The sequence below is a fragment of the Lissotriton helveticus genome, chromosome 11 (assembly GCF_964261635.1).
Source record: "Lissotriton helveticus chromosome 11, aLisHel1.1, whole genome shotgun sequence".
NCBI lineage: Eukaryota > Metazoa > Chordata > Amphibia > Caudata > Salamandridae > Lissotriton > Lissotriton helveticus.
In genome coordinates, this window is record NC_136072.1 from 59,245,993 (window position 1) to 59,266,236 (window position 20,244).

The window sequence follows — 20,244 nt, forward strand, 5'->3', positions numbered from 1 at the left end:
AAGAGAAATGGGACAAGGACATACCCTTGATGTACTCCCTTACTGATTTTAAAATATGGGTATACTCTCCACTAATACCGTACCAAACACAGCCTTCAACATCCTTTTGTAGTCTACTTAGGATATGCACCAACCCGGCCTCCGCTCCCAAGTCCAGCAATTTGACCCAGAGGTTGCCTCTGTCAACATTGTCAAATACTGAGCTTAGGTACAAGAAGGTGGGGTATAGCAATCCTTTCTTGGCCCGAACATACTTACCATGAATGAGAGTGAGGTTAAGGCATTGGTCGATTGTTCCTAGTCCCCTTGTAAACCCAAATTGAGCTGTAGTTAAGATCTCATTGTCTCATGACTGACACCCAAATACAACAAACTCCTCCAGTAACCCATAAAGATGGCAAAATACCTGCTATCACCAAGGTCGAGATAACCAACCTAAATAACAAAATGAGGTCAGATGGTGCGCCGGGGCCCAATGGAGTACCAGCAGCAGTGCTTAAAGCCTCTCACGGATTCTGGGTGGATCAGTTAACACCACTTTTTAAGTACGCATTTGTCACTTCCACCTTTCCATCCTCGTGGAAAGGCTCAATACTCTTTACGATTCACAAAAAAGTGGACCGCATGAAACCCAAAAATGATTGGCTTGTCGCTCTATTAGATATAGAAGCAAAAGCATATGCCAGATTATTGTTGAAGGAACTAGAAACCTGGGCAAAAGATCATAATATCCTTCGGTTTTTCCAATCTGGTTTCAGGCCCCAAAGCTCCATCATAGAGAACATCCTAGTACTGGGACACTTATCACTATGTGCAACCCAGACATCACAACTACCTTTGTTTTACTGTTTTGTGGAAAACAGTGCAGCTTTTGATGGAGTCGACTGTGGGAAACCCTGGGAAAAACTTAAATTAACTGGGGCATTCCTCAATGCTGTTAAAGGCAATAATTGCCCTTTATGAGGGGATCTGGGTGTGTATTAAAACCAGCCAAACGTCCGTAACAACTAAGGTTCCAATCAACAACGACAAAGGGTGCGTTCTTGCCCCTTTACTTTTTATTATCTATACAGCCGATCTGGGTAAAGCCCTGGAGGGGCAAATCTACTTACACCAAGGCGGGAGAACGTGCGGCTCCGAATTCTTCAAAATGCCGATGACATTGTTATTATGGTTAGCAAAACACACAAGATGATGGACGGAATGTTGCACAATGGCAAAACATTCATCCTAGTCACTGATCTGGGTCTAATCCATCGTTATTTTGCTCACCAAGCCACCCCAGTTCAGACATAGCCATATGCAAATCAGCCTTGACCCTGTGCCTCATGGGAACAGTCCAGCCCGAACTGCCAAGCCATGTCTTCCCTGGACCGGAATCAAGCATCCTAGGACCGGTTTCTGGTTATCAGCCATCTTCAGAATAACAGCAATTCAAATGTTACCCCTATTGTAACACTTGATTGGTAGATCTAGGTTGCAACGGGCAAATATCACTTCCCACAAGTCCCCGATGCAAAGTATTTGGGTGTATTTCAATAAGTACATGATGGAGATGCTTCCTGGGAGCATGGCTGAGTTTATGAAGCCAGATAAACAGAGATTTCAATGTTCTATTTGTGGAAACATTGTTCTTTCCAATAATGGAAGACAGAACCCAGAAAAATACATTGCCACTTCTGCCTCTGATCATACCACTGCCTGGCTAGTGTGAGCAGGAAAATTACATTTACTGCCTCCAGGTTTGTAGGAAATTGCTTTGTCTTCTCTTCCTGTGGCCCTGGTGGCAGATGGAAGATCCAATATAATGTTCTCTTGAGAGGCTTCATATTGAGACTGCTTGACCACTGTAAAAGGAGTCCTGTGCCAACAGTGACCCTTACTCCAAGGATACATGGGCACAGTTTACTGTTGAGTATGGTTGGTCAATTGTTTTAAACGTTAATCCACTTCGACTTGATGATGTAATACAGGTGAATAATGATTGTTTATTGACTTATTAGTGAGTTTGAAAGGAGATGGATTTAGAGTTTTAGCTTATTTCTGGAAATTGAGTGTGTATATGATTATTAATTATTTGAGTGCACAAATGAATTCTAAGTACCAAATATACATTTTTGTAAATATGTTTAGTTTTTAGTATTTGTACTATACTCTTTCACTTTTTATTACTCTGTATATAAAGCACCTTCAAAGATGGTGGTGCACATTGCGGTCAAGCCTTGTGTAAAGCCAAACACGTTGATGTGGTTAATCCTCACCGCATTGTAATAAATTAATTTGTGGAATTGCTCCTAGAATGCTGGTCTCTTCCTTAATTGAAATGAAAGAGCATATTATCGGCACTTGGACAGAGGATTTAGTTATATGTCATTAGGTTTGTGGTTTGAATTGAACTGAGCAGAGTTGAGTTGCAGTGAGTTGAGCTCAGTTGGTCTGGATAAGATCGGTTGAGGGACTGGATGGGCTTATATTGTCAGCTATCGTGCAAACACTTATTTGTAGACATTACTGGGTTAGGACGTCACCAGTTCCTTGATCGACATAAATATCTCTTTCCAGAGAATGTTCAGAAAGAGCTAGCTGCTGTCCTTGGAGAGTCCCAGATCATTCACTATGAGGACCGAAAGATGCTTCCCTACACCAATGCAGTGATTCACGAGATACAGCGCATGAGTAACATTGTATCGGTCGGTCTTTTCAGGGAGACTGTGAAGGAGACCTCATTGCAGGGATTCAACATTGAGAAGGTACGTGTGCACCAGTACTGAGAGACCTATTGACCAGCATTGAGAGACCTATTAACCAGCAGTTAGAGATAAAATGTGAAGCAGGCAGTGCATGGTTATCCTCTGGAAGTGTATAGGTAGTGGACTATTGTAAGGCAAAATACATAACATTGAGTATAAAGTTACCATTAGGCAAGGTTCAAATTCACTATAATTATGGCTGACACTTGGGGCATATTATGATGAGCAAGGTGAATACACCAACATTGTGAGGCAGTATAAGAAAAAAAGGGCAGGGTTTATCCCATGGAAAGGAACATAATCATCAGCATTGCGAGGTGCTGCAGTTGCAGAGATTACAAGTTTTACCATCAGTTACTTTCAAGACACACCTCACACATGAAGTAGAGTATGAGTTAGAGATTTAAAATCTTTTGTTAGAAGTTGCACATCTGAATTAAGGCCAGAGAGCCAGGCAACTATAGACCTGTGTGTTGTACAAATTACAATGTGGTCAAAAAAATGTAAGTGGGGAAGCAAATTAACATTCTAATCAGGAATTTTAACAGGTGGGGTCACCACGCATTCTAGAGACTGCTATGTGAACATCTAATCCAGCTCTGATCTATTCTCCAAAATAGTTGCTTTACGATCTTAATTTCCTTCTGGTATTCTATGTGTATGCTTCATCATGAATGTCATACTGCGTCATTCCTGTTCTGCCACCTCTTTTTCAGTCAATATTTCTGTTGGGACCTTGAAGGCACCGTATGTTACTAAGAAGTGGCATCAATTCAAATGCATTTTCTACTGTTAAGTTTACCTTTCCCACATTTTTATGAACTGAACACCATATAATCCAGAATAACCCTGCCAGAGCATATATGGCCATAATTTTTCTGAATCAACTCTAACACGTCTCCACACTCTTACTTGCTCTGTAAGAGGGATATTGATAAGGGTATTCTTTAAAACATATTGTCCAACAAGCCAGCTGGAGCATTGAAAGGTCTGAATCCATCAAACAATTGACCTTTAAAAAGAAGATCATACAGGACATATTGCTCTATTTCCTGAGGGAATATACCTGGCTTCGCAAAGATATTGAATTCCCTTTAGACCCCTATCCATATTGATGTACCCGTTCAAGTTCATCACATATTACAGCTGGGAATTCTGTATTATCATCCCCCAGAGACTTTATGGCTCCATGGTCATCTTCCCACCAAACTCTTGATGATCATTGTTAAACTCACTGCGATGACTGCATGAGTTTTGGAGTCTGGGAAGCTTAAGACACCCGTCCAACTCCCACCTTCTTGGAACAGGGCTTAGAGCACCCACCTTGGGAGAGTTGTGCTGTATGTAAAATAATAAATATTCAAATAATTTAAATAATAGGACCATCTTTTGCCTATCATTCTATTCCAATACCTTTTTTTCCTTGCAGGGTTCCCTTATCATACCTAATTTTTCCTCTGCTCTGTTTGATCCTGACCACTGGGAGACACCTCAACAGTTCAATCCAGGACATTTCCTTGACAAAGAAGGGAAGTTCAAGAACAAGGAGGCCTTCTTGCCCTTTTCTGCAGGTACGCCTAGTCAGGGTTTAAGAGATTTAGCAACTGATTTAGATTTTGGCAGACAGAGTAAATTCCTTCCGGATATCGGAGAACATAACCTGTTTCATTGTAATGGTACTTCATCCACCAAATTTAGAGGTGACTGCTGGCCAATCAGTCACCTCTGAATCTCAAAGGGAACCGCCATCAAGGCGGTGCCGTTCAATGTATTAAAACTTTGGTGGATGGCTGCTCTCAGTTTTGAAACATTCCACCAAACGTTTGAATTTTTTTATTTTTTCACAAACAAACTACTAAGCAGGAGTTTTGTTTCTGAAACATAATAATATAATCTGCACAATGTGGTGGGGGTCTTCCCCCTGGGTGTGGGAGTCATTATTGTTTTTTTCCTGTCCACGTGACAGACTGCAAAAAAAAGTGACAACTACATCTTCCCTAATAGACTGAATGGTGTAATGTTCTTCCTACTCCAGCGGGCTGTTGGAAGAACTTTTCCAGTGATGGAGCCAACAGGGCTCCCGAGATGGAATACTTAAGGTCCACTAGCCTCTAAATGAGCTGGGCGACCTGAGAGTTTGGTGGGCCAGGTATGCCACCACATTTGTGATGGAGTACCCTAAATCAGGCCCCTAATATGTTATGCTCAAGTAAAGTCACTTTCCTTCTCCTTGTATCCACCTGGAGTCTCTCTACCTTTTGCTAAAGTTGATAATATGGTATTGGCAATTTGGGGTTTAAACAAATACTTCCCCATGACTAGTTTGAGCATTACATTTTTTTTCTAAACTAAATAAGATCAGAGGTGAGTGATACATGTAATATCATAAGAAGGACCTCCAAATTGTGTTCTAACAAAATACATAACATTTTTCAGGATGAGTAAAACATAACTGAGAGCGATTACTCCACTTGACATTTGGTGTTGATCTGAGGAGCAATGCATGGGTTGGGGCTGACTTGTGCAGGAGCAGAAATGAGATTCCTGCAACTGCGTATGTCTGCAGAGTCCTTATCTGCCCAGCTAGTCTCCTGAAATGTAAGTTCTAAATGCATACAAACATGCAGTTTACTCCTCAGCTTGTTTCACCTATGATGGAGAGATCACACAAAAAAAGACTTTTACCCTCACACAGCCCTTGGGTAGTTACATTAATTCCTTGCCTTGAGGAGCAGTGGTGGAGGAATAGTTGCCCTAAGAGTCGAGAAGCAATGTCCCACCCTCTCTCTGATTTGCATTGGGGTGGGACTGGGGAGGTCCGAATTTACATAGGGCCCTCTAATAGTGTTGTCCTCTAATTTTTGTCTAAGTACAGGTAGAGGTGGGGAATGGTCCAACATCCCCTGCTTTTGTCAAGGTATGGTAATACTGCTGAGGTAATATAGATACTGCAAACCCCAGATTTCTACTGTACAATATTACTCTTGTAGTTTCAGTTCTGCAGGCTGGAATGAGGGACAACTGTTAATCCCAATGTTCCAAACTGAGAACGTGGAATATTGCTATTTTTTACAACACAAATTTTGGTAGGTTATACATAGTCCAAGTTGTGCAAAGAAAATTGCCTGGTATGCAGTAATTCTGGTATTCAGTACTCTTCCTGTCCTCCCAGCCTGCCTTCTGAACTCTGAAGTTTTATTTGCAACACTTTTCATTGAAAATTCTATTGCAAAACTAAAGAATAACACTTATTATTCACTGTCACTATTTTTCTTTCAAAGAATTTCCTATTCTACCCCAATATTCACTCAAGATTCAGGCGGTCTGAATCATTTGTGAATATCGGCACTTGTAATTTAATGATTTCTGCAAAGTTTTAAAACGGTAGATGGTTAAAATATATTGCTGTAAAAAGGTTTTTACTGGACAAAAGCATAGAAAGGCCTATTCTTCTGGGGACCATTTCCACTCTAAAAATGTCATTTTGTGAAAAGCCCTGACATGGACAAGCAAGGGAACAATAGCCCAAAGGGGCATATTTATTAAAGGTTCACCCAGTGCAGGATGGCAAGCAAAGTTGCTGTGCTGCGTTGCCAGATGGGGCGAGGGCTGAATAGAGCTGTATCTACTAAGAAATTAAGTGCTTCAGTATTGTCTTTGCACTTGAACCTCCCTAGAGCCAACATATGAACCCTTGCACCATGGTGCAAGGGTGCCTGTATTATGCTCAGGATTTTTTTTTGCAGGATGTAATACTTTCCTGCATAAAAACAATCTTTAGATGAAGGAACATGGGAAGGGATCCCTTGGGGACCCCTTCCCATGTGCTAATGGATTACAATCTACTTGAAGTAGGTGGTAAAATGTGAATATTTTGCGACTGTATTTTGGTCACAAAACATTCCTACATTCCAATGCGATTCGGTATTAGGAAGGGATGCTCTAAACACGGCGATTCAGTAATAGGTTACCGAATACAAAATAGGGTTTGGTACATTGAGAAAACATTTTGGGGTTGCAAATGGCCTGATTCCCGTGAATGGGGCCATGTGCGACCTTAAATAAGGTACAGACATATGGCCCTAAACCACAAAAATCGACTTTGCATTGCTTAGTGAAGACCAAAAAGGATTTTGTTTCTGGGCTGCGCCATAAAAGTGACACACGCCCAACACAAAAGCATAGTAAATCTGTGGCAAATTCTGGATGTAGAGAAATGCCTCTCTGAATTCAAAGCTGTTTGGAGTTATCGCACTGCATTCTCCTCCCTCTGTACTCTTATGCACCTTGCCCACCTCCACATCAGGGGTATTCCTTCTCCCATGTTATTGCAAATTTTGTATTTTAAACACTGCATGCGACTGGTGTAGGAGAAGTGACTACAACTGTCTTATTCTTCATCATGCAGGACACCGTGTGTGTTTGGGGGAAACTCTGGCCAGGATCGAGCTCTTCGTCTTCTTCACAAGCCTCCTCCGGGCCTTCTCCTTCCGGCTTCCTGAAGGGGTTAAGAATGTTAACATGCACCCTATTTTCAGGACTGTTCTTCAGCCTCACCCATATCAGATCTGTGTTGTATCCTGCTAGACAGGGGGCCCATGCACAGAAGAAAGGGTCCATGATTCAGAACTGTTCTATGTACAGTATCAATGTCCTCCTGGCCCCTTCTTATAACTACCTACAATAGCTGTATATTAATTGTAGCACTTTCAACCCAAACCAGCTATTTTCTTTTGTTAAAGTGTTCAATACTGCTGTAAAATATTTGCTTTAAAAGCTTTAGAACACTTTTCACATTTTCATATGACCTTCCATGTGTTAGAACCTCTAAACTATGTCAGGTCTTCTGTCAAACTGTTAAGAATCTCTCATATGTCAAGTTTGTGCACCTGTGACTGCTCCTCCCCTGTCTTTGGGCCTGCAGTGGAGCTTTAATCTAAAATTGGTACCTGGAAGTGATATGGCATAGAGTACTCAGTTTTAATGTTTTTGCTAGAGCCATTGCAGGCCCACCACCCCAATAAATATTATCTTTGTACAACTCAGCTAGGGCTAGTTGGCTCATATGCGTGCTATGTCTCTACCAGTTATTCAGGTTTGTGGGATTATGATGAGAAGAGAACATACCTTGAACAATCACCTACCCACCCATAAAAAATATTGTACCTGATGGGCTTCAAAGGGACCACTGGTGTTGGGAACCACACAAGTGGATAGCTACCTATTAATTGCTGTTGTAATAGAATTGCAGTACTTATTTAAATACTGGTACGTGACCACAGTCATTGAGTTTGAGAGGACGATGACTGAAACCCCAAAATGAATTGCCAATTGGAAGAGCTTCTTGAAGAGACAACATGATCAGTAAGAAGTCTTGAATACAATATGAGGTGCATTCACGAACCTCTGTGGATTTATCTTGAGGAAGACGATGTAAGAGAGTCTGGGGTTAGCACAGTGGCTCTCTTCCGAAGATTAAGAAGGAATTAGCGATGGACTCTGTGGTCAAAATAAGGACATTCAGACATTGTCCACACCTAGGCCACTGCTCAGTTACTTCTTGATTAATGAACTAAGGCTGGCAAAAGTCAGTGTTGTGTTTTTTCCACAGATTTAAAAAAACTGGAATTCAGTAATCTATCATCCAACTTGTCTGTCATTGATTTGATGACTGTGCGATGTGGCATCGCTCAGATTGTGGTGAGAAACTAGAGAATGCATTCAGTACATGGGAACTGCAGGTTGGAGGGGGTGCAGCTTATGTGTCTTCTGCTACAGTGCTGAGGAGTGTGTAGCAGTGTGGCATGTATTTTCAACATTTTTATATTGATCTACAAGTGTTTAGAGGTTAGTCACAGAAAGACATGAAGAGACTTTCCCAAAGGAATCCATTGGTGGGTAGAGTGGACAAAGTGCAGGCTTTAGAATATAGAGAGAAAGAGTGGGGAATTATGCCAAAACACAAAATAAAGAGCGGCGGGGTAAGGCATTTCACAAAAGGGCAGTGGGTTGGGCTAAATACCTTCTTCTGGCAAAGATGGAAAAGTGGGGGTGGAGGTGCTAATCTATCAGATAAGTTAGGCCTTCAAGGGAGGTCCATTCTCACCACTAATACACAACACATCTTGCCACTTGCTGTAGGAAACTCACATCAATAACTATCAGCAATATTACCTAACAGGCAAGCAATGTGGTCACACCCTTTCCCACAGAGTTACATTAGGACTAATACATTTTTATATATATTCACTCAAAAAACCATAGGTTTCAATCAGGGTATAGTTTGGAATTATCATTAAAAACAACTTAGAAATTCATTGAAAAAAAATTGGTTTTAGGGGTGTTATAGTCAGCTGGACATTTCACTCATACAGAACCATTGAAATCCCTCCGTTATAGTTAGTTGTACTAATGTAACTCTCGCGTCCGCAATCCACTGGTGATGATGTCACATATTACAACATTCTTGACATGGTCAGTGACATCACTGATGACATCACTGATGATGTCATCCAGTGAATGTAGTTTGGTTTGTTATTTAAATATGTATTATATAAACACCAATCTGCATTGAAGAATCAGTGGATATATAAATATGTGATTGATTGTTTACTTGAGTAATTTATGGTGTCTCACTAAATATATTGGATTGTAACTAAACTGTGTGAATACCTGTATTACTTGGTCAGTTGTTGTGTAAACTGCTGCACCAGTTGGTTACTAGCTACGTGAAAGTCTATATTAGTTATTGATTAGTTAACTGATTATTTGTAATGGAGAGTGAATGTGTGTGTGTTGTTTGGTGGGGGATCTGTGACTTACCAAAAATATGTGAATAGTTAATTCAGTATGTATATGAGGTTAAGAGTACATGTTACAATACTTGTTTGGGTGAGTGAATATCTTTATGGATAGTATAACTAACTATAACGGAGGAATTTCAATGGTTTTGTATGATAGAAAATTCCAGCTAACTATAACACCCCTGAAACCTATGGTTTTTTCAATGAATTTCTTAGGTTTTTTAAATGATAATTCCTAACTATAACCTGCTTGAAACCTACGTTTTTTTCAGTGAATTTCAAAGGTTTTTTAAATGATAATTCCTAACTATAACCTGCCTGAAACCTATGTTTTTTAAGTGAATTTCAAAGTTTTTTTAAATGACAATTCCTAATTATAATGTTCATTAAGCATATCTGTTTTTTCTATCTTTTTTAATTATCATCGTTCTCAACGTTGTAAAAACTTCAAATATTACCTTTCTTCAATGTATTCCTTCCTCCAAGAAAATCGCCTCAAACCAGAACCACAACTAACATTAATGATATACAAACTAGGCGTTCCCTTACTAAAAAAACAAAATAACACCACTAGCAGGAAATTTTAACATGAACATAGTGTGTTGTGAAGTTTGACATTACTTACGTACTAAAAGTGTTTTTATGATAAGGTTTCCCTAATTAGGTAAATGTATTAGTTAAAATTTTATGTAGTTATGTGAACTCATGTCTAAATGATGCATTCTTATGTTAAATGAAGTTGTACACCTGAAATTCCACCTCGGACAACTTTTGCTTAAGGATTAATGTTCAGAATTTTATGGGCACTTTGGAGGCTGTTCTTTCTCACGTTTTGCATTGAAGGTGGAGGAGCATTGTCTTAGGCAAAGTGATGTAGTTTTTTAGCAGCTAGGCGAGAGATAAGAAGTTACAATCGTATGACTCAAAGGCGATAAAGGAGAGACGTTGGTTTCTCATGAGAGAAGGCATGGGAATCAAGGACAAATTGTTGCAGAGGAAAGTACATGGAGAAAATCATGGAAAAGTACAATATTGACTGTACCCATTGTGGAATATGTGGAAGCCGTGCACCATGGGAAAGCTACCTGTGGATAACTGTTTGTTGGAATTAGGGAAAGTGTCTACTTCTTTCTTGCCTTCAGAGAGGGAGTATCTCAGAACACGCTCTTTCTTTGCAGTAGTGGCATCAAGCTACTTGACCAATTTCAAGGGTGGAGAGACTTCTTAGGAAGACTCCACAACTGACACCTTTTAGTGTGATTCAGGATGCTTCCTCATTAACTTAGGAATGTCACCTTAGCAATAGAGTAGGGCAGTATACATTTCCTTTATTCATCAACCATTGATGCAGGGGAATTTGCACTCTTGCTTCTTGATTGCCTGTATTCTGCTTCTCGAGCTAATAATTTTGTCCATGCTGCACCATCTGAACTGGGTGCGTAGATTCAGTGTTAGGCTATTTCATTTGTATTTCTACACTTTCGTGTTGAGGTGTGTCTGACTTTGTAATAAATTCAACCAACCTTCCTCAAGAGTCCTCTGGTAATATGTATTGAGAGGAGTTACTTTAATTTGACTGTTTAATAATGATTTTCTCCACTTTCATGCTGCTACAAAGGACCCTCGGAGTGAGTCTCTAGATAGTTCCAGATCAAATGGGTCTGGTTCTTCTAAGAGTTTGCAAAGATTGATGGATTTTTGAAAACCAGGAACTATGGTGAGAAACTGAGTAGATTTTGTAGACGGTTTAATTATATACCGAAGGGAATCATTACTCCAAGTCCTAGTCATGCTCATTACAGTCCACATGCGATATTGTGATGTGGGAAGAATTATATGCACCACAGAGCAAGCTACATAGTGGTATTCCTGCATACAGATCTGGTGGCAAAATGCCGCCATAACTGAGGGCTGGAAGCCTTGGCATTCCGGGTCTCTGGTGCCATTGCACATGTAAGGTGAACCCTGAGCCAAGACAAATAATATTTTGTTTCAGAACTGGGAAATCACATTATCTATTTTATGTACTTACCTAGTCCTTACTATTCTAAATTTCATTTGTATGGTTTCAATCACTCACAAACCCGGTGTGGCCTAAAAATCACACTTACCAAACACGAAAAAGCCCTCCAAACACTGCAATGAGGATGGGAGAGATTAGCAACAAAGGACGCAGTAAGGTGGAGGATGGATGTCCTTGCCGATGAGTACCATTGAGTTGGGTAACAATGAACATCTGTTATTCAGCGCCAAGATACCTCTGGGTGAACGTGTGCTTTACAAATACACGTTAAGAAATGTTATAATGTTAAGTAGACTTAAAGTCAGTAATGCAGGATCCCTTTTCATAGTGGGGTGCTGCTCTGTGTTTTCAGGTTTTCAAAATCATAGCGGACTTGGTAAAGTAATAGCCTCATTGAATGAAAAAGTCCAACAGATGAGTAAAACCTTCAAATGTCAGGGCTAGTCAGTCACAGGAAGGGGTTGATGAGGCAGTTGCCATAAGAAATGTTTTGTACAAATGGGATTCACTGATGCACTTTGAGGCTCCTATTGCTAAATTAATGAATACAATGTAGTAACAGGTGTGACACCGCGGCTAGGGTGACTGACTCCGGAATCTGGGGATCACTGTTCGATCCAGGCACAGGAGGCAGATTAGCCCAGCACCATGTGACTCTGGGCAATAGCTTGCTTAATCTTCCCGACAGCCCCCAGCGCCTAGAGACCCTTACGGGTGATTGTGCGCTTTACAAATGTGGATTTATGAGATTCTATAGTCATTGATACTGAGAACATTCTTATGAGAAATCCAATTTGGGGAATCCAAGGGCAGTCAGAAGTTACAGAACCCCCACACTGGCATAACAACTTGAGGAGCCCCCCTGCAAGGTACATGGAAGGGCCTCTTCCAGACCCAATCAGGAGCTCTCCAGTCAGAGTATTGTGCTGAGATGGCTCCCTGGAGCTTGAGTGTTCCCCCGCACAACAGGGGTGCAGTGGCCTGTGTTACACCACTGAGCCTCCAGGGTTATCAGTGGGGTACATTTGGCAGGAGGCCCTGGGTCTCTCTACCACAGACCCTCGACTGGGAACTAAGTAAACCTTTTAGCACTTGACTCACAGGATTGCGAGTCAGACAGGTCCATGGCTGACATGGGCAGGTGCTGAGGAATATATACTTAGAACTCAGCAAACTTATATAAGATTCAATGGGAATAAACTTTTGGAAACCTTCTAATGGGTCCTCACAGAACAAGCAGGGTGCAATTCATTTAAACTAAAAAATAATCAGGTGAGGTACTATTTAACAATTTTCATGCCTGTGCACACTAATACAGAAATCCAGCAACACCCCCTAAAAGGCCTATTGGAACACAGGTTGACTTTTAACAAGGAACATGGTAGACTTACAGGTTATGTCTGGTGTTTCACAAAAAAAATGCCTATTGCATGTGGTAATCTATCTATATATGGTAAACTAAAAATTCTGGTTTGAATATAATCTAGTGCATGCTCTTCAGGTCTCCTCCTGGAGGGACCCAACCAACATTCATGCAGACCTAAAACAAATTCATTAATATTTGCATAAAGTCCCCTTCCAACAATTGCATCTTCAGTTTGAGTCGGACCTGAAACTAGGAAGCGTTATAACATGAGGTCTCTGGGCTTGGCTTTTTAAAACAAACTCCAAAAGCAGGATTTTTTTGAAAAACTAAAATGTAATGACCCTGATAACATGGGAGTTTTTATTTTTTGTTTGGGAGAGAAAAATAAGAGAATTAGTAAGTCATGCCATCTGCTCTAACTAGTGTGGATGATTTGAGAACAGGCTAGTGCTCTACAGTTTCCAACTGTGGAACTGACTGGACTCCTCCTGGATTTCTGATATAAATACGACGGTCCACCCAAATATAAATAGAGCATGCAGACAATTACATTTGCTGAAAGGGTACCCCAGCACATTTTTTGCAAGATGCCCTGTCTGCCAAACAAAATATTTGCCCCATAACATTTGTTTTCTTTTTCTAAGGGCTCTAAATATCACCCGTCGTAACTCATTTTTATGACAAATGGCTGGGTTGGATTTAAACTTGTGAACTATGAGTGACGTTACATGGCAGAGATAAAAGCTCAACTGGTTAAGCCATTTAGCTAGCAAAGATATTGGAGACACTATTTAAAGTTTTATCCTCTGTCCCACAAGTTGTTTGGTTTGTAGAGGCACCACCTATGCTAACTCAGTGGTGGCTGGCCTCCCAGATTTAGCTTTGATGCTTTTTACATTCTTGTCATCACCTTAACTTCCTCTGCGAAAAATGTGTGAGCAGTATCTTTGAAGAATTACAATGCCAGTCTTTCTGTCATATCATGGCGGCATTACAGAACAGGTGTTATGTTTTTTTCCAAAGGCCACGCCCCCTAAGATGTCAGAGAATGTCAGAGAGGTATTTAGGTGTCATGGTCAGGATTTTGGCAGACAGCAAACCATCTTGGTGGCAAAATCATGGTTGTAGCAAGCCAATGGAGACTGTGCAAAGTTCTGGTGGCTAAATGTAGAACCTTATTGAGTGGAGTGTTACATGTTTTAGCTCAAATAAATGTTTAAATGTCATCTAAGACACATCAGGTGCTATCTCTTGGAAGACAATTGCTAAATGTTTTCTAACAGCGCATTTGAGTCCTCCCTCTGCTTACAATTGGTTGGCTTCATTGTCAGTCACATTTGATTACATCTATTGGTCAGCTGTCATAGGCTACCCTCCTCTTTGTGCATTTGTCCCTCCCTTTGAGCATGAATTCACTACTTGTGTCCATCCACTGCTCCTTTTTTAGGCACTATTTTTCTTTTTGTTTCAAAACTCTAGGAGAGTGTGCGTGTTTCAGCTGGCTCCCTCATGTGCTTCTCCCACCACCATCTCCCTTCGTCCAGCCGACCTTCTGGTGTGGTGTTTGCCCCTACCCCCTCCATCCATCCTTCCTGTCGCTGTCTTTGCTGCTCAGATAATATGCAGCAGAAGTTTGGATATACAATGTACATGGAAGCTGTCGACACAAGGAGTGAGGCATGTTCACAAACAAAAAAGAGAGTTAAAGAGAGATATGTGACTCTAGAGTGGGGCTTTACTCATGCATTGCAGGGACTGTTACACAATGGAAAGATGTGGAGGGGTGGTGAAGCACAGTTGGCTATATTGCCATTACTGTGGTAGTGGGAGGCAGCCATGATGGTATTCTATCACCCTTAATTTATGATCATGGTCCTAGTCATACAGATATATTTTAAAGCAAACAAGGTCTTTTCTGCACAAAAATCTTTTTTTGTAACAGTTTTCGGCTGAGCGCCACTTTATTAGCGCGTTTTGCCACTTTTTCTGCAGCAGAAGATATTCAGAGCAGCTTGCATTTGTGGTGTTCCTCTTGTCTTACTTCACTTGTGGTAGTTTGTGAATTTTACTTATTTTGCTTTATGAATACCCTTTCTTTGAATATCATGTGTATTTCAGTACCTGAGCTAGCTGTGCAATGTTGTAAGTGTCTGTGTGTAATGAATGTGCCATTAGCAGCTCCTTAAAACCTGGCTGGAAGTCAGGTGCATAATCTGAAACTGAACAGACTTTGCATCAATGACGCAAGGTTGACAAGTTCACCAGAGTTGAAAGAGGGGCACATTCAGGAGAGTTCAAACAGGGAGTGGTTCAGCAGAGTTTGAAGAGGTAGAAGTTCAGTGCAGTTCTACAAGGTTCAAGTTCAGCAGAGTTTTTTTCATGAGATAATGTTGGAGAGGAAGGAGTGCAGCAGAGTTTATACATATCAGACAAGGTTGGGGACAAACAAGTTCAGCAGAGTTTGGAGCAGGAAATGTTCAGGAGAGTACATAAATATAGAGGTTTAGCAGAGTTTGAAAGGGGAGATGGTCAGAAATGGTAAACTTCAGCAATGTAACCAAGGAACAAAAGAACAGCGAGCTTATAGAAACTTTTAGGTGCAATTCAGAAGAGTGTGAGCCTTTGGAGACATAGTGAAGATGTGAAGCAATCAGTGAGTGTGCCTTGGTGAATTTGTTTGTGAGTTTGTATATGTATATTTATGAAGTGATGAACTTGGACCTCCTTGCTATAAACAGGGGATCAATATGCACCTTTTGGGAAGTAGTAGGGACAGGGCCATGAATCTAAAAAAATATTTCCCTTATTTGACCTACAATGCAAATTCAGTATACAGTACTTAGGGTAGTATGTGACAACATTTTTTGCTTCATTTCTCAGGATAGTTGTCATCTGTTTTCAGTTCTATTATTGGGCATGTCCGCATGTTAAGGAATGACTCTTTTTAAATGTAAAATGTAAATCCGTATTTGTAAAGCGCAAACTACTCACCCTTACGGGTCTCAAGGCACTGGGGGCCGTCGTGGAAATTAAGTGAGCTATTGCCCAGAGTCACATGGTGCTGAGCTGAGCTGCCGCTGGAGCCGGGTATCGAACCATGATCCCTGTGCTCTGAAGTTAGCTGCCCTGGCCGCTGCACCACACCTCTCCATCACACCAAGGTTTTGGACTGATGCTGTTGGTGTTTCGGCTCTGAGAGTGCACTGAGACCTGCTAACTAGTCCTCTATGCCAGTGCTCTGACCCTTAACACCTTCGGCGCTCATGACGAGCTCAGCTCGTCATGAGGCTCAGTGGAGCTGTGCTCATGACGAGCTGAGCTCGTCATAACTGCCACGGAACGCCCATGCGAGGATAATTCCCCTCCTGTGCGGGGCATTCCATTGAGTGGGCGGAATCGTGACGAGCTCACCTCGTCATGAGCACAGCTCCACTTTGCTGCATGACGAGCTGACCTCGTCACGAGCACCATGGCGCCGCGTGCGGCCCCCCTCCCCCGTACCGTGGGGGAATTAGCCCCGCGGCGAAGGGGTTAAACGTATATTTTAAATTGGGTGATGCCCAATTGGCATAAGTTAACTTACTTATAAGCTCCAAGTATATGGAACCAGGGGTAACCAGGGACTGGAAGTTAAAGTGCCCTTCATGGGCTGCACTACTTATTGTGCCACCAAGAGTTTGACAAAATAAAACATGTCTCCCAGTGTTGGACTTGTCACGTTTAGGGGGTCCCACCCCTACTTTTCTCCTTTTTCCTCCCCCTTTTTGCTGTACCTTTTTTGGTGGACTTTGGACTCTGGCACTTTACCATAGCAAACCAGTGCTGAATTGCAGGTGCTTCTCCCCTAAAACATGGTGACATTGGCATATACCTAATTGTACTGGTTGTGCCATCCAGTCAAGTATCCTTTCAGGCCTACCATTGCAAGGCCTATGTATACAGTTTACTGCCACTGCGACTTGCCAAGTCTTAAATTTCTCTTTTACCTACACATACATCACCCCTAAGATAGGCCCTAAGTGACCCTAGCGACAGGGTGATTAGTAATAGTTTTACATGTCCTGGCAGTGACAAACAGCTAATTTAGTTTTCACTACAGAGAAGCCTTTTCCTTCCATAGGCCAGCATTAGGAATTCCATTAACTACTTTTAAGTGGTAATTCCTGATGAGAAAGGAGTAGCTCTGTCATGTTTTGTGTGGTTAGAATAGTAATTAGAAACCCTCTTTAATGGTAAAGCTGGATTTATCACTACTATTTTAGAAATGCCACTTTTAGAAAGTGGAGATTTCTCTGTTCTTAACTTGCTCTGTGCGCCAGCAGCCTGCTTCCAATCCATGTCTGTTCAGGGTGACAACTACATTTAGATACACTCTAGACAACCACAAACACAGGAATGATTGGGTTCCAGGGGGCACATCTGCATTCATCTACATGTTGATAGTATTCCTGGGCTGGGAGATAGAGAGGTGGTTCACACTTACAGCTGAACGGGCTGTGTCCTGCCCTCGCACAAAGGGCTAATCTACCCCCACCAGTAGTCTAGAGCCAGGACTGGGCTGAAAGGGACCCATGCACACTTCTGAATCCCCATTGATGGGAACCCTACATCAAAGGCATTTTGGATATAAGTATGAGGGCCCTGGCTCTACCACCATGGTACATGACTGGACCGGCAAGAAACTCTGCAGGAGTAAAGGTTTCTCTAATAGAAGTATTGCCACTCTGCTGTGATTGACTGCTCCCATGAACTGCTGCCCTGCTGCCTGCTGACCTTTGCTCTGCAAAAGGAAGCCTAAGACCCCTCCAGAGTGACTCCAAGGACTTGTTGGCTTGTCCCAGCTTACCACCTGCTTTTGGGACAAAAAATACATTGTAAACAGCTTGTTTGCAACCCCCCACCATTCTACCTTTCCAGCAATACACCTCGTAAGAACGGGCAAGGGTGATAGCGAGCGCTGCTGAAAAGTGAGTGTGGTAATTTATCCTCTGAGCCTCTTCATGCTTTTACAAGCCCCATTATCTGCACCCGGGGATGAAGTGACCGGCACCCAGAACTTCCTTGGTGAACAGAGCCTTGTACTTCAAGACCTCTTTTTCAGCGCAGCCCACTCTCGTGAACAGCTACACCAGATTCCCAGCCACAGCAATGGAGACCCTCAGCACTGCCCTGTGTGGCCGAAGTGTTGTCAAATAATATCAGAGCGAGACCTGGGACCCTCGGTAGCCCCGCAATGACACCATGCTGAAGACGCGCACCACCGCGAAATCAGGAGCAAGACTGCCACGAGTGTCTCGGCCTCCGCCCTAGGGCCGAGCTGCAATGTTACATCGAGCAGTGTTGATTGCCAGAATGTGAAGCTAAAATCAGCTTGGAGGCCAAAACTGGGGGACTCTGCCTCAGTATTTCCAAATGTTGCCCCACGTAACAACAAGGATGTACTTGTGGGAGCTGAAGTTGGGCTCTGTACTAACTTCGCAACATTACCATAAAAGGTCTAAAACTAGCCCCATCATATTCAGGCACTGTTTTTCTTTGCTGTGTACTCATAACTTTAATACCTGTAACCTCAGCCACTGACGTTTCATTGTTGCGGACCCATCTTGATGATTCAAAGTTTCTCGCTGTTTTCTTACCTTGCATGTGCACATTTGAGTCAATTGAACCAGCATTGGGTTTTTGTTGTTTTGACCTTATCTTAGTGACATTAAGATTCTTTTTTTTTTTTTTATCTGTGTAGTCTTTTTTTTATAGAGTTTTATATAGTGCAAACTAGACCCAAATATATCAGGTATCAGAGCGCTTTGCATGAGCACCAGTTTTGTTACACAAGGACACATTCATTTTTTGTTCGGCATGGGTAGATTAAGTGATTTGCCCAGAATCACAGGATGTTGAGCGTCGTTACCAAGACTCAAGCCCAGTATCCCAGCTTCAAGGTCGACCGCTCTAGCCGTAAGGCTACATCCTCTCCTCTTTGGCGGGGCTTCACTTTTTGCTGGGTTTGTGTCTAACACAAATACTTTACACATTGCCTCCAGGGGTGCGCCTGCCTGCTCTGCACCTAGCTACCAGAGGGTGAGCTAGTAGCCCCATTGGCAAGTATAGGATTATTCGCTGACACCTCAAGGGTGTTAACTTCCGAATGGGCCTACTTAAGTTGGTACTTCAAGATATGAGAACAATAGTTACATTAAACTCCAACTTGATGCACATGTTGAATTTATTGTAATTTTTTTAAAACACTTTTTATTGTTGTTTTTCAAACAAGACTGCAGGAAATTACAGTAAAGAAACTTGTGCCAGCCATCCTCCCATCCCTTCCGTGGTTTACCGATTCATTAAGCAAGCAATACATCTTGGTAAACTAACAAGTACAAACCCCCACTCCCCCTTAGTTTGACCTCCAAATTTGGGTTCACCCTGTCCCAGCCATCAAGTGGGTCTATCATCAGGTGGGAGGGAACCTGGTAGCCCATTGGCTAGTAGTCACCATATCCCCACTGGCAAGTTGTGGGCATAAGAGTGGCACCCCTATTAGCCAGACCTCAGATTATGTCTGCACTGGAGAAAGGAGTGAGGAAAGACTGCCCTGCTGTACCTTGCACCCAGATTGCACCTGCTGATCCTTAGACTAGCAGAGAGGACTGTGCCTGTGGTGCCCTGCTCCAAAAAAGTTGTCCAAGAGCCCCAGACAGAAGAGGTCAACTCCAAAAGTCAATTGGCTGAATTCCTGTTACGGCTCCTGGGCCTCAAAAGCTGAAGAAGCTGCCTTGGCGAGTTGGTAGCTACAATTTCTTCATCACAACTGACAGCTGATGCGAAGCCAAGGAGACCGAGACCCAACACTCAAAAGTTGTACCCAAGCCTGCTGGACCCAAGAGAGTCGTCAGCGTGCAGTTTGGTCACCCAAGATGGACACTAGCCTTAGTTAAAGGAACAGCTGGTTTTGCTGTAACCGGAGATCAGAGGATAATGGCAAGTGTTTTTTGCTGTACTTCACCTGTACTTCGAAGGACATCAACCTTTGTGGTTAAAGCCACTCCACCATGTTTGTAGACCAAGGAATGGCCCCATGAAGGTCCCTGTTGACCGGATCAGCATTCACAGGATTCTCAGCACCTTGAGCATCCCATATGCCTTGCATCAGAACCACTTCATTGATGTCTGTGGCTTAAGGTAACTGTCCTGCTAAGCATTACTGGCGCCTGTGACTTGCCACCTGCCAGAGCTGCCGGGGGAGGTGTGGTGCTGTGGCCAGGGTGACTGGTGCTGGAATCTGGGGATCACGGTTCGATCCCT

The 20,244-nt window shown here is 42.3% G+C and overlaps 1 protein-coding gene across 1 annotated transcript in view; it reads left to right on the top strand.

Annotated features, from left to right (window-relative positions):
• LOC144791755 (cytochrome P450 2J6-like) overlaps positions 1 to 8,393 on the top strand; it is an 80,978-nt gene extending 72,585 nt beyond the window's left edge. The window contains exons 7-9 of the mRNA XM_078666525.1: positions 2,563 to 2,750; positions 4,180 to 4,321; positions 7,159 to 8,393. Coding sequence (XP_078522651.1) covers positions 2,563 to 2,750; positions 4,180 to 4,321; positions 7,159 to 7,337 — 509 coding nt within the window. The 3' untranslated portion in view covers positions 7,338 to 8,393. The remainder of the gene's footprint in view (positions 1 to 2,562; positions 2,751 to 4,179; positions 4,322 to 7,158) is intronic.
• The last annotated feature ends 11,851 nt before the right edge of the window (positions 8,394 to 20,244 follow it).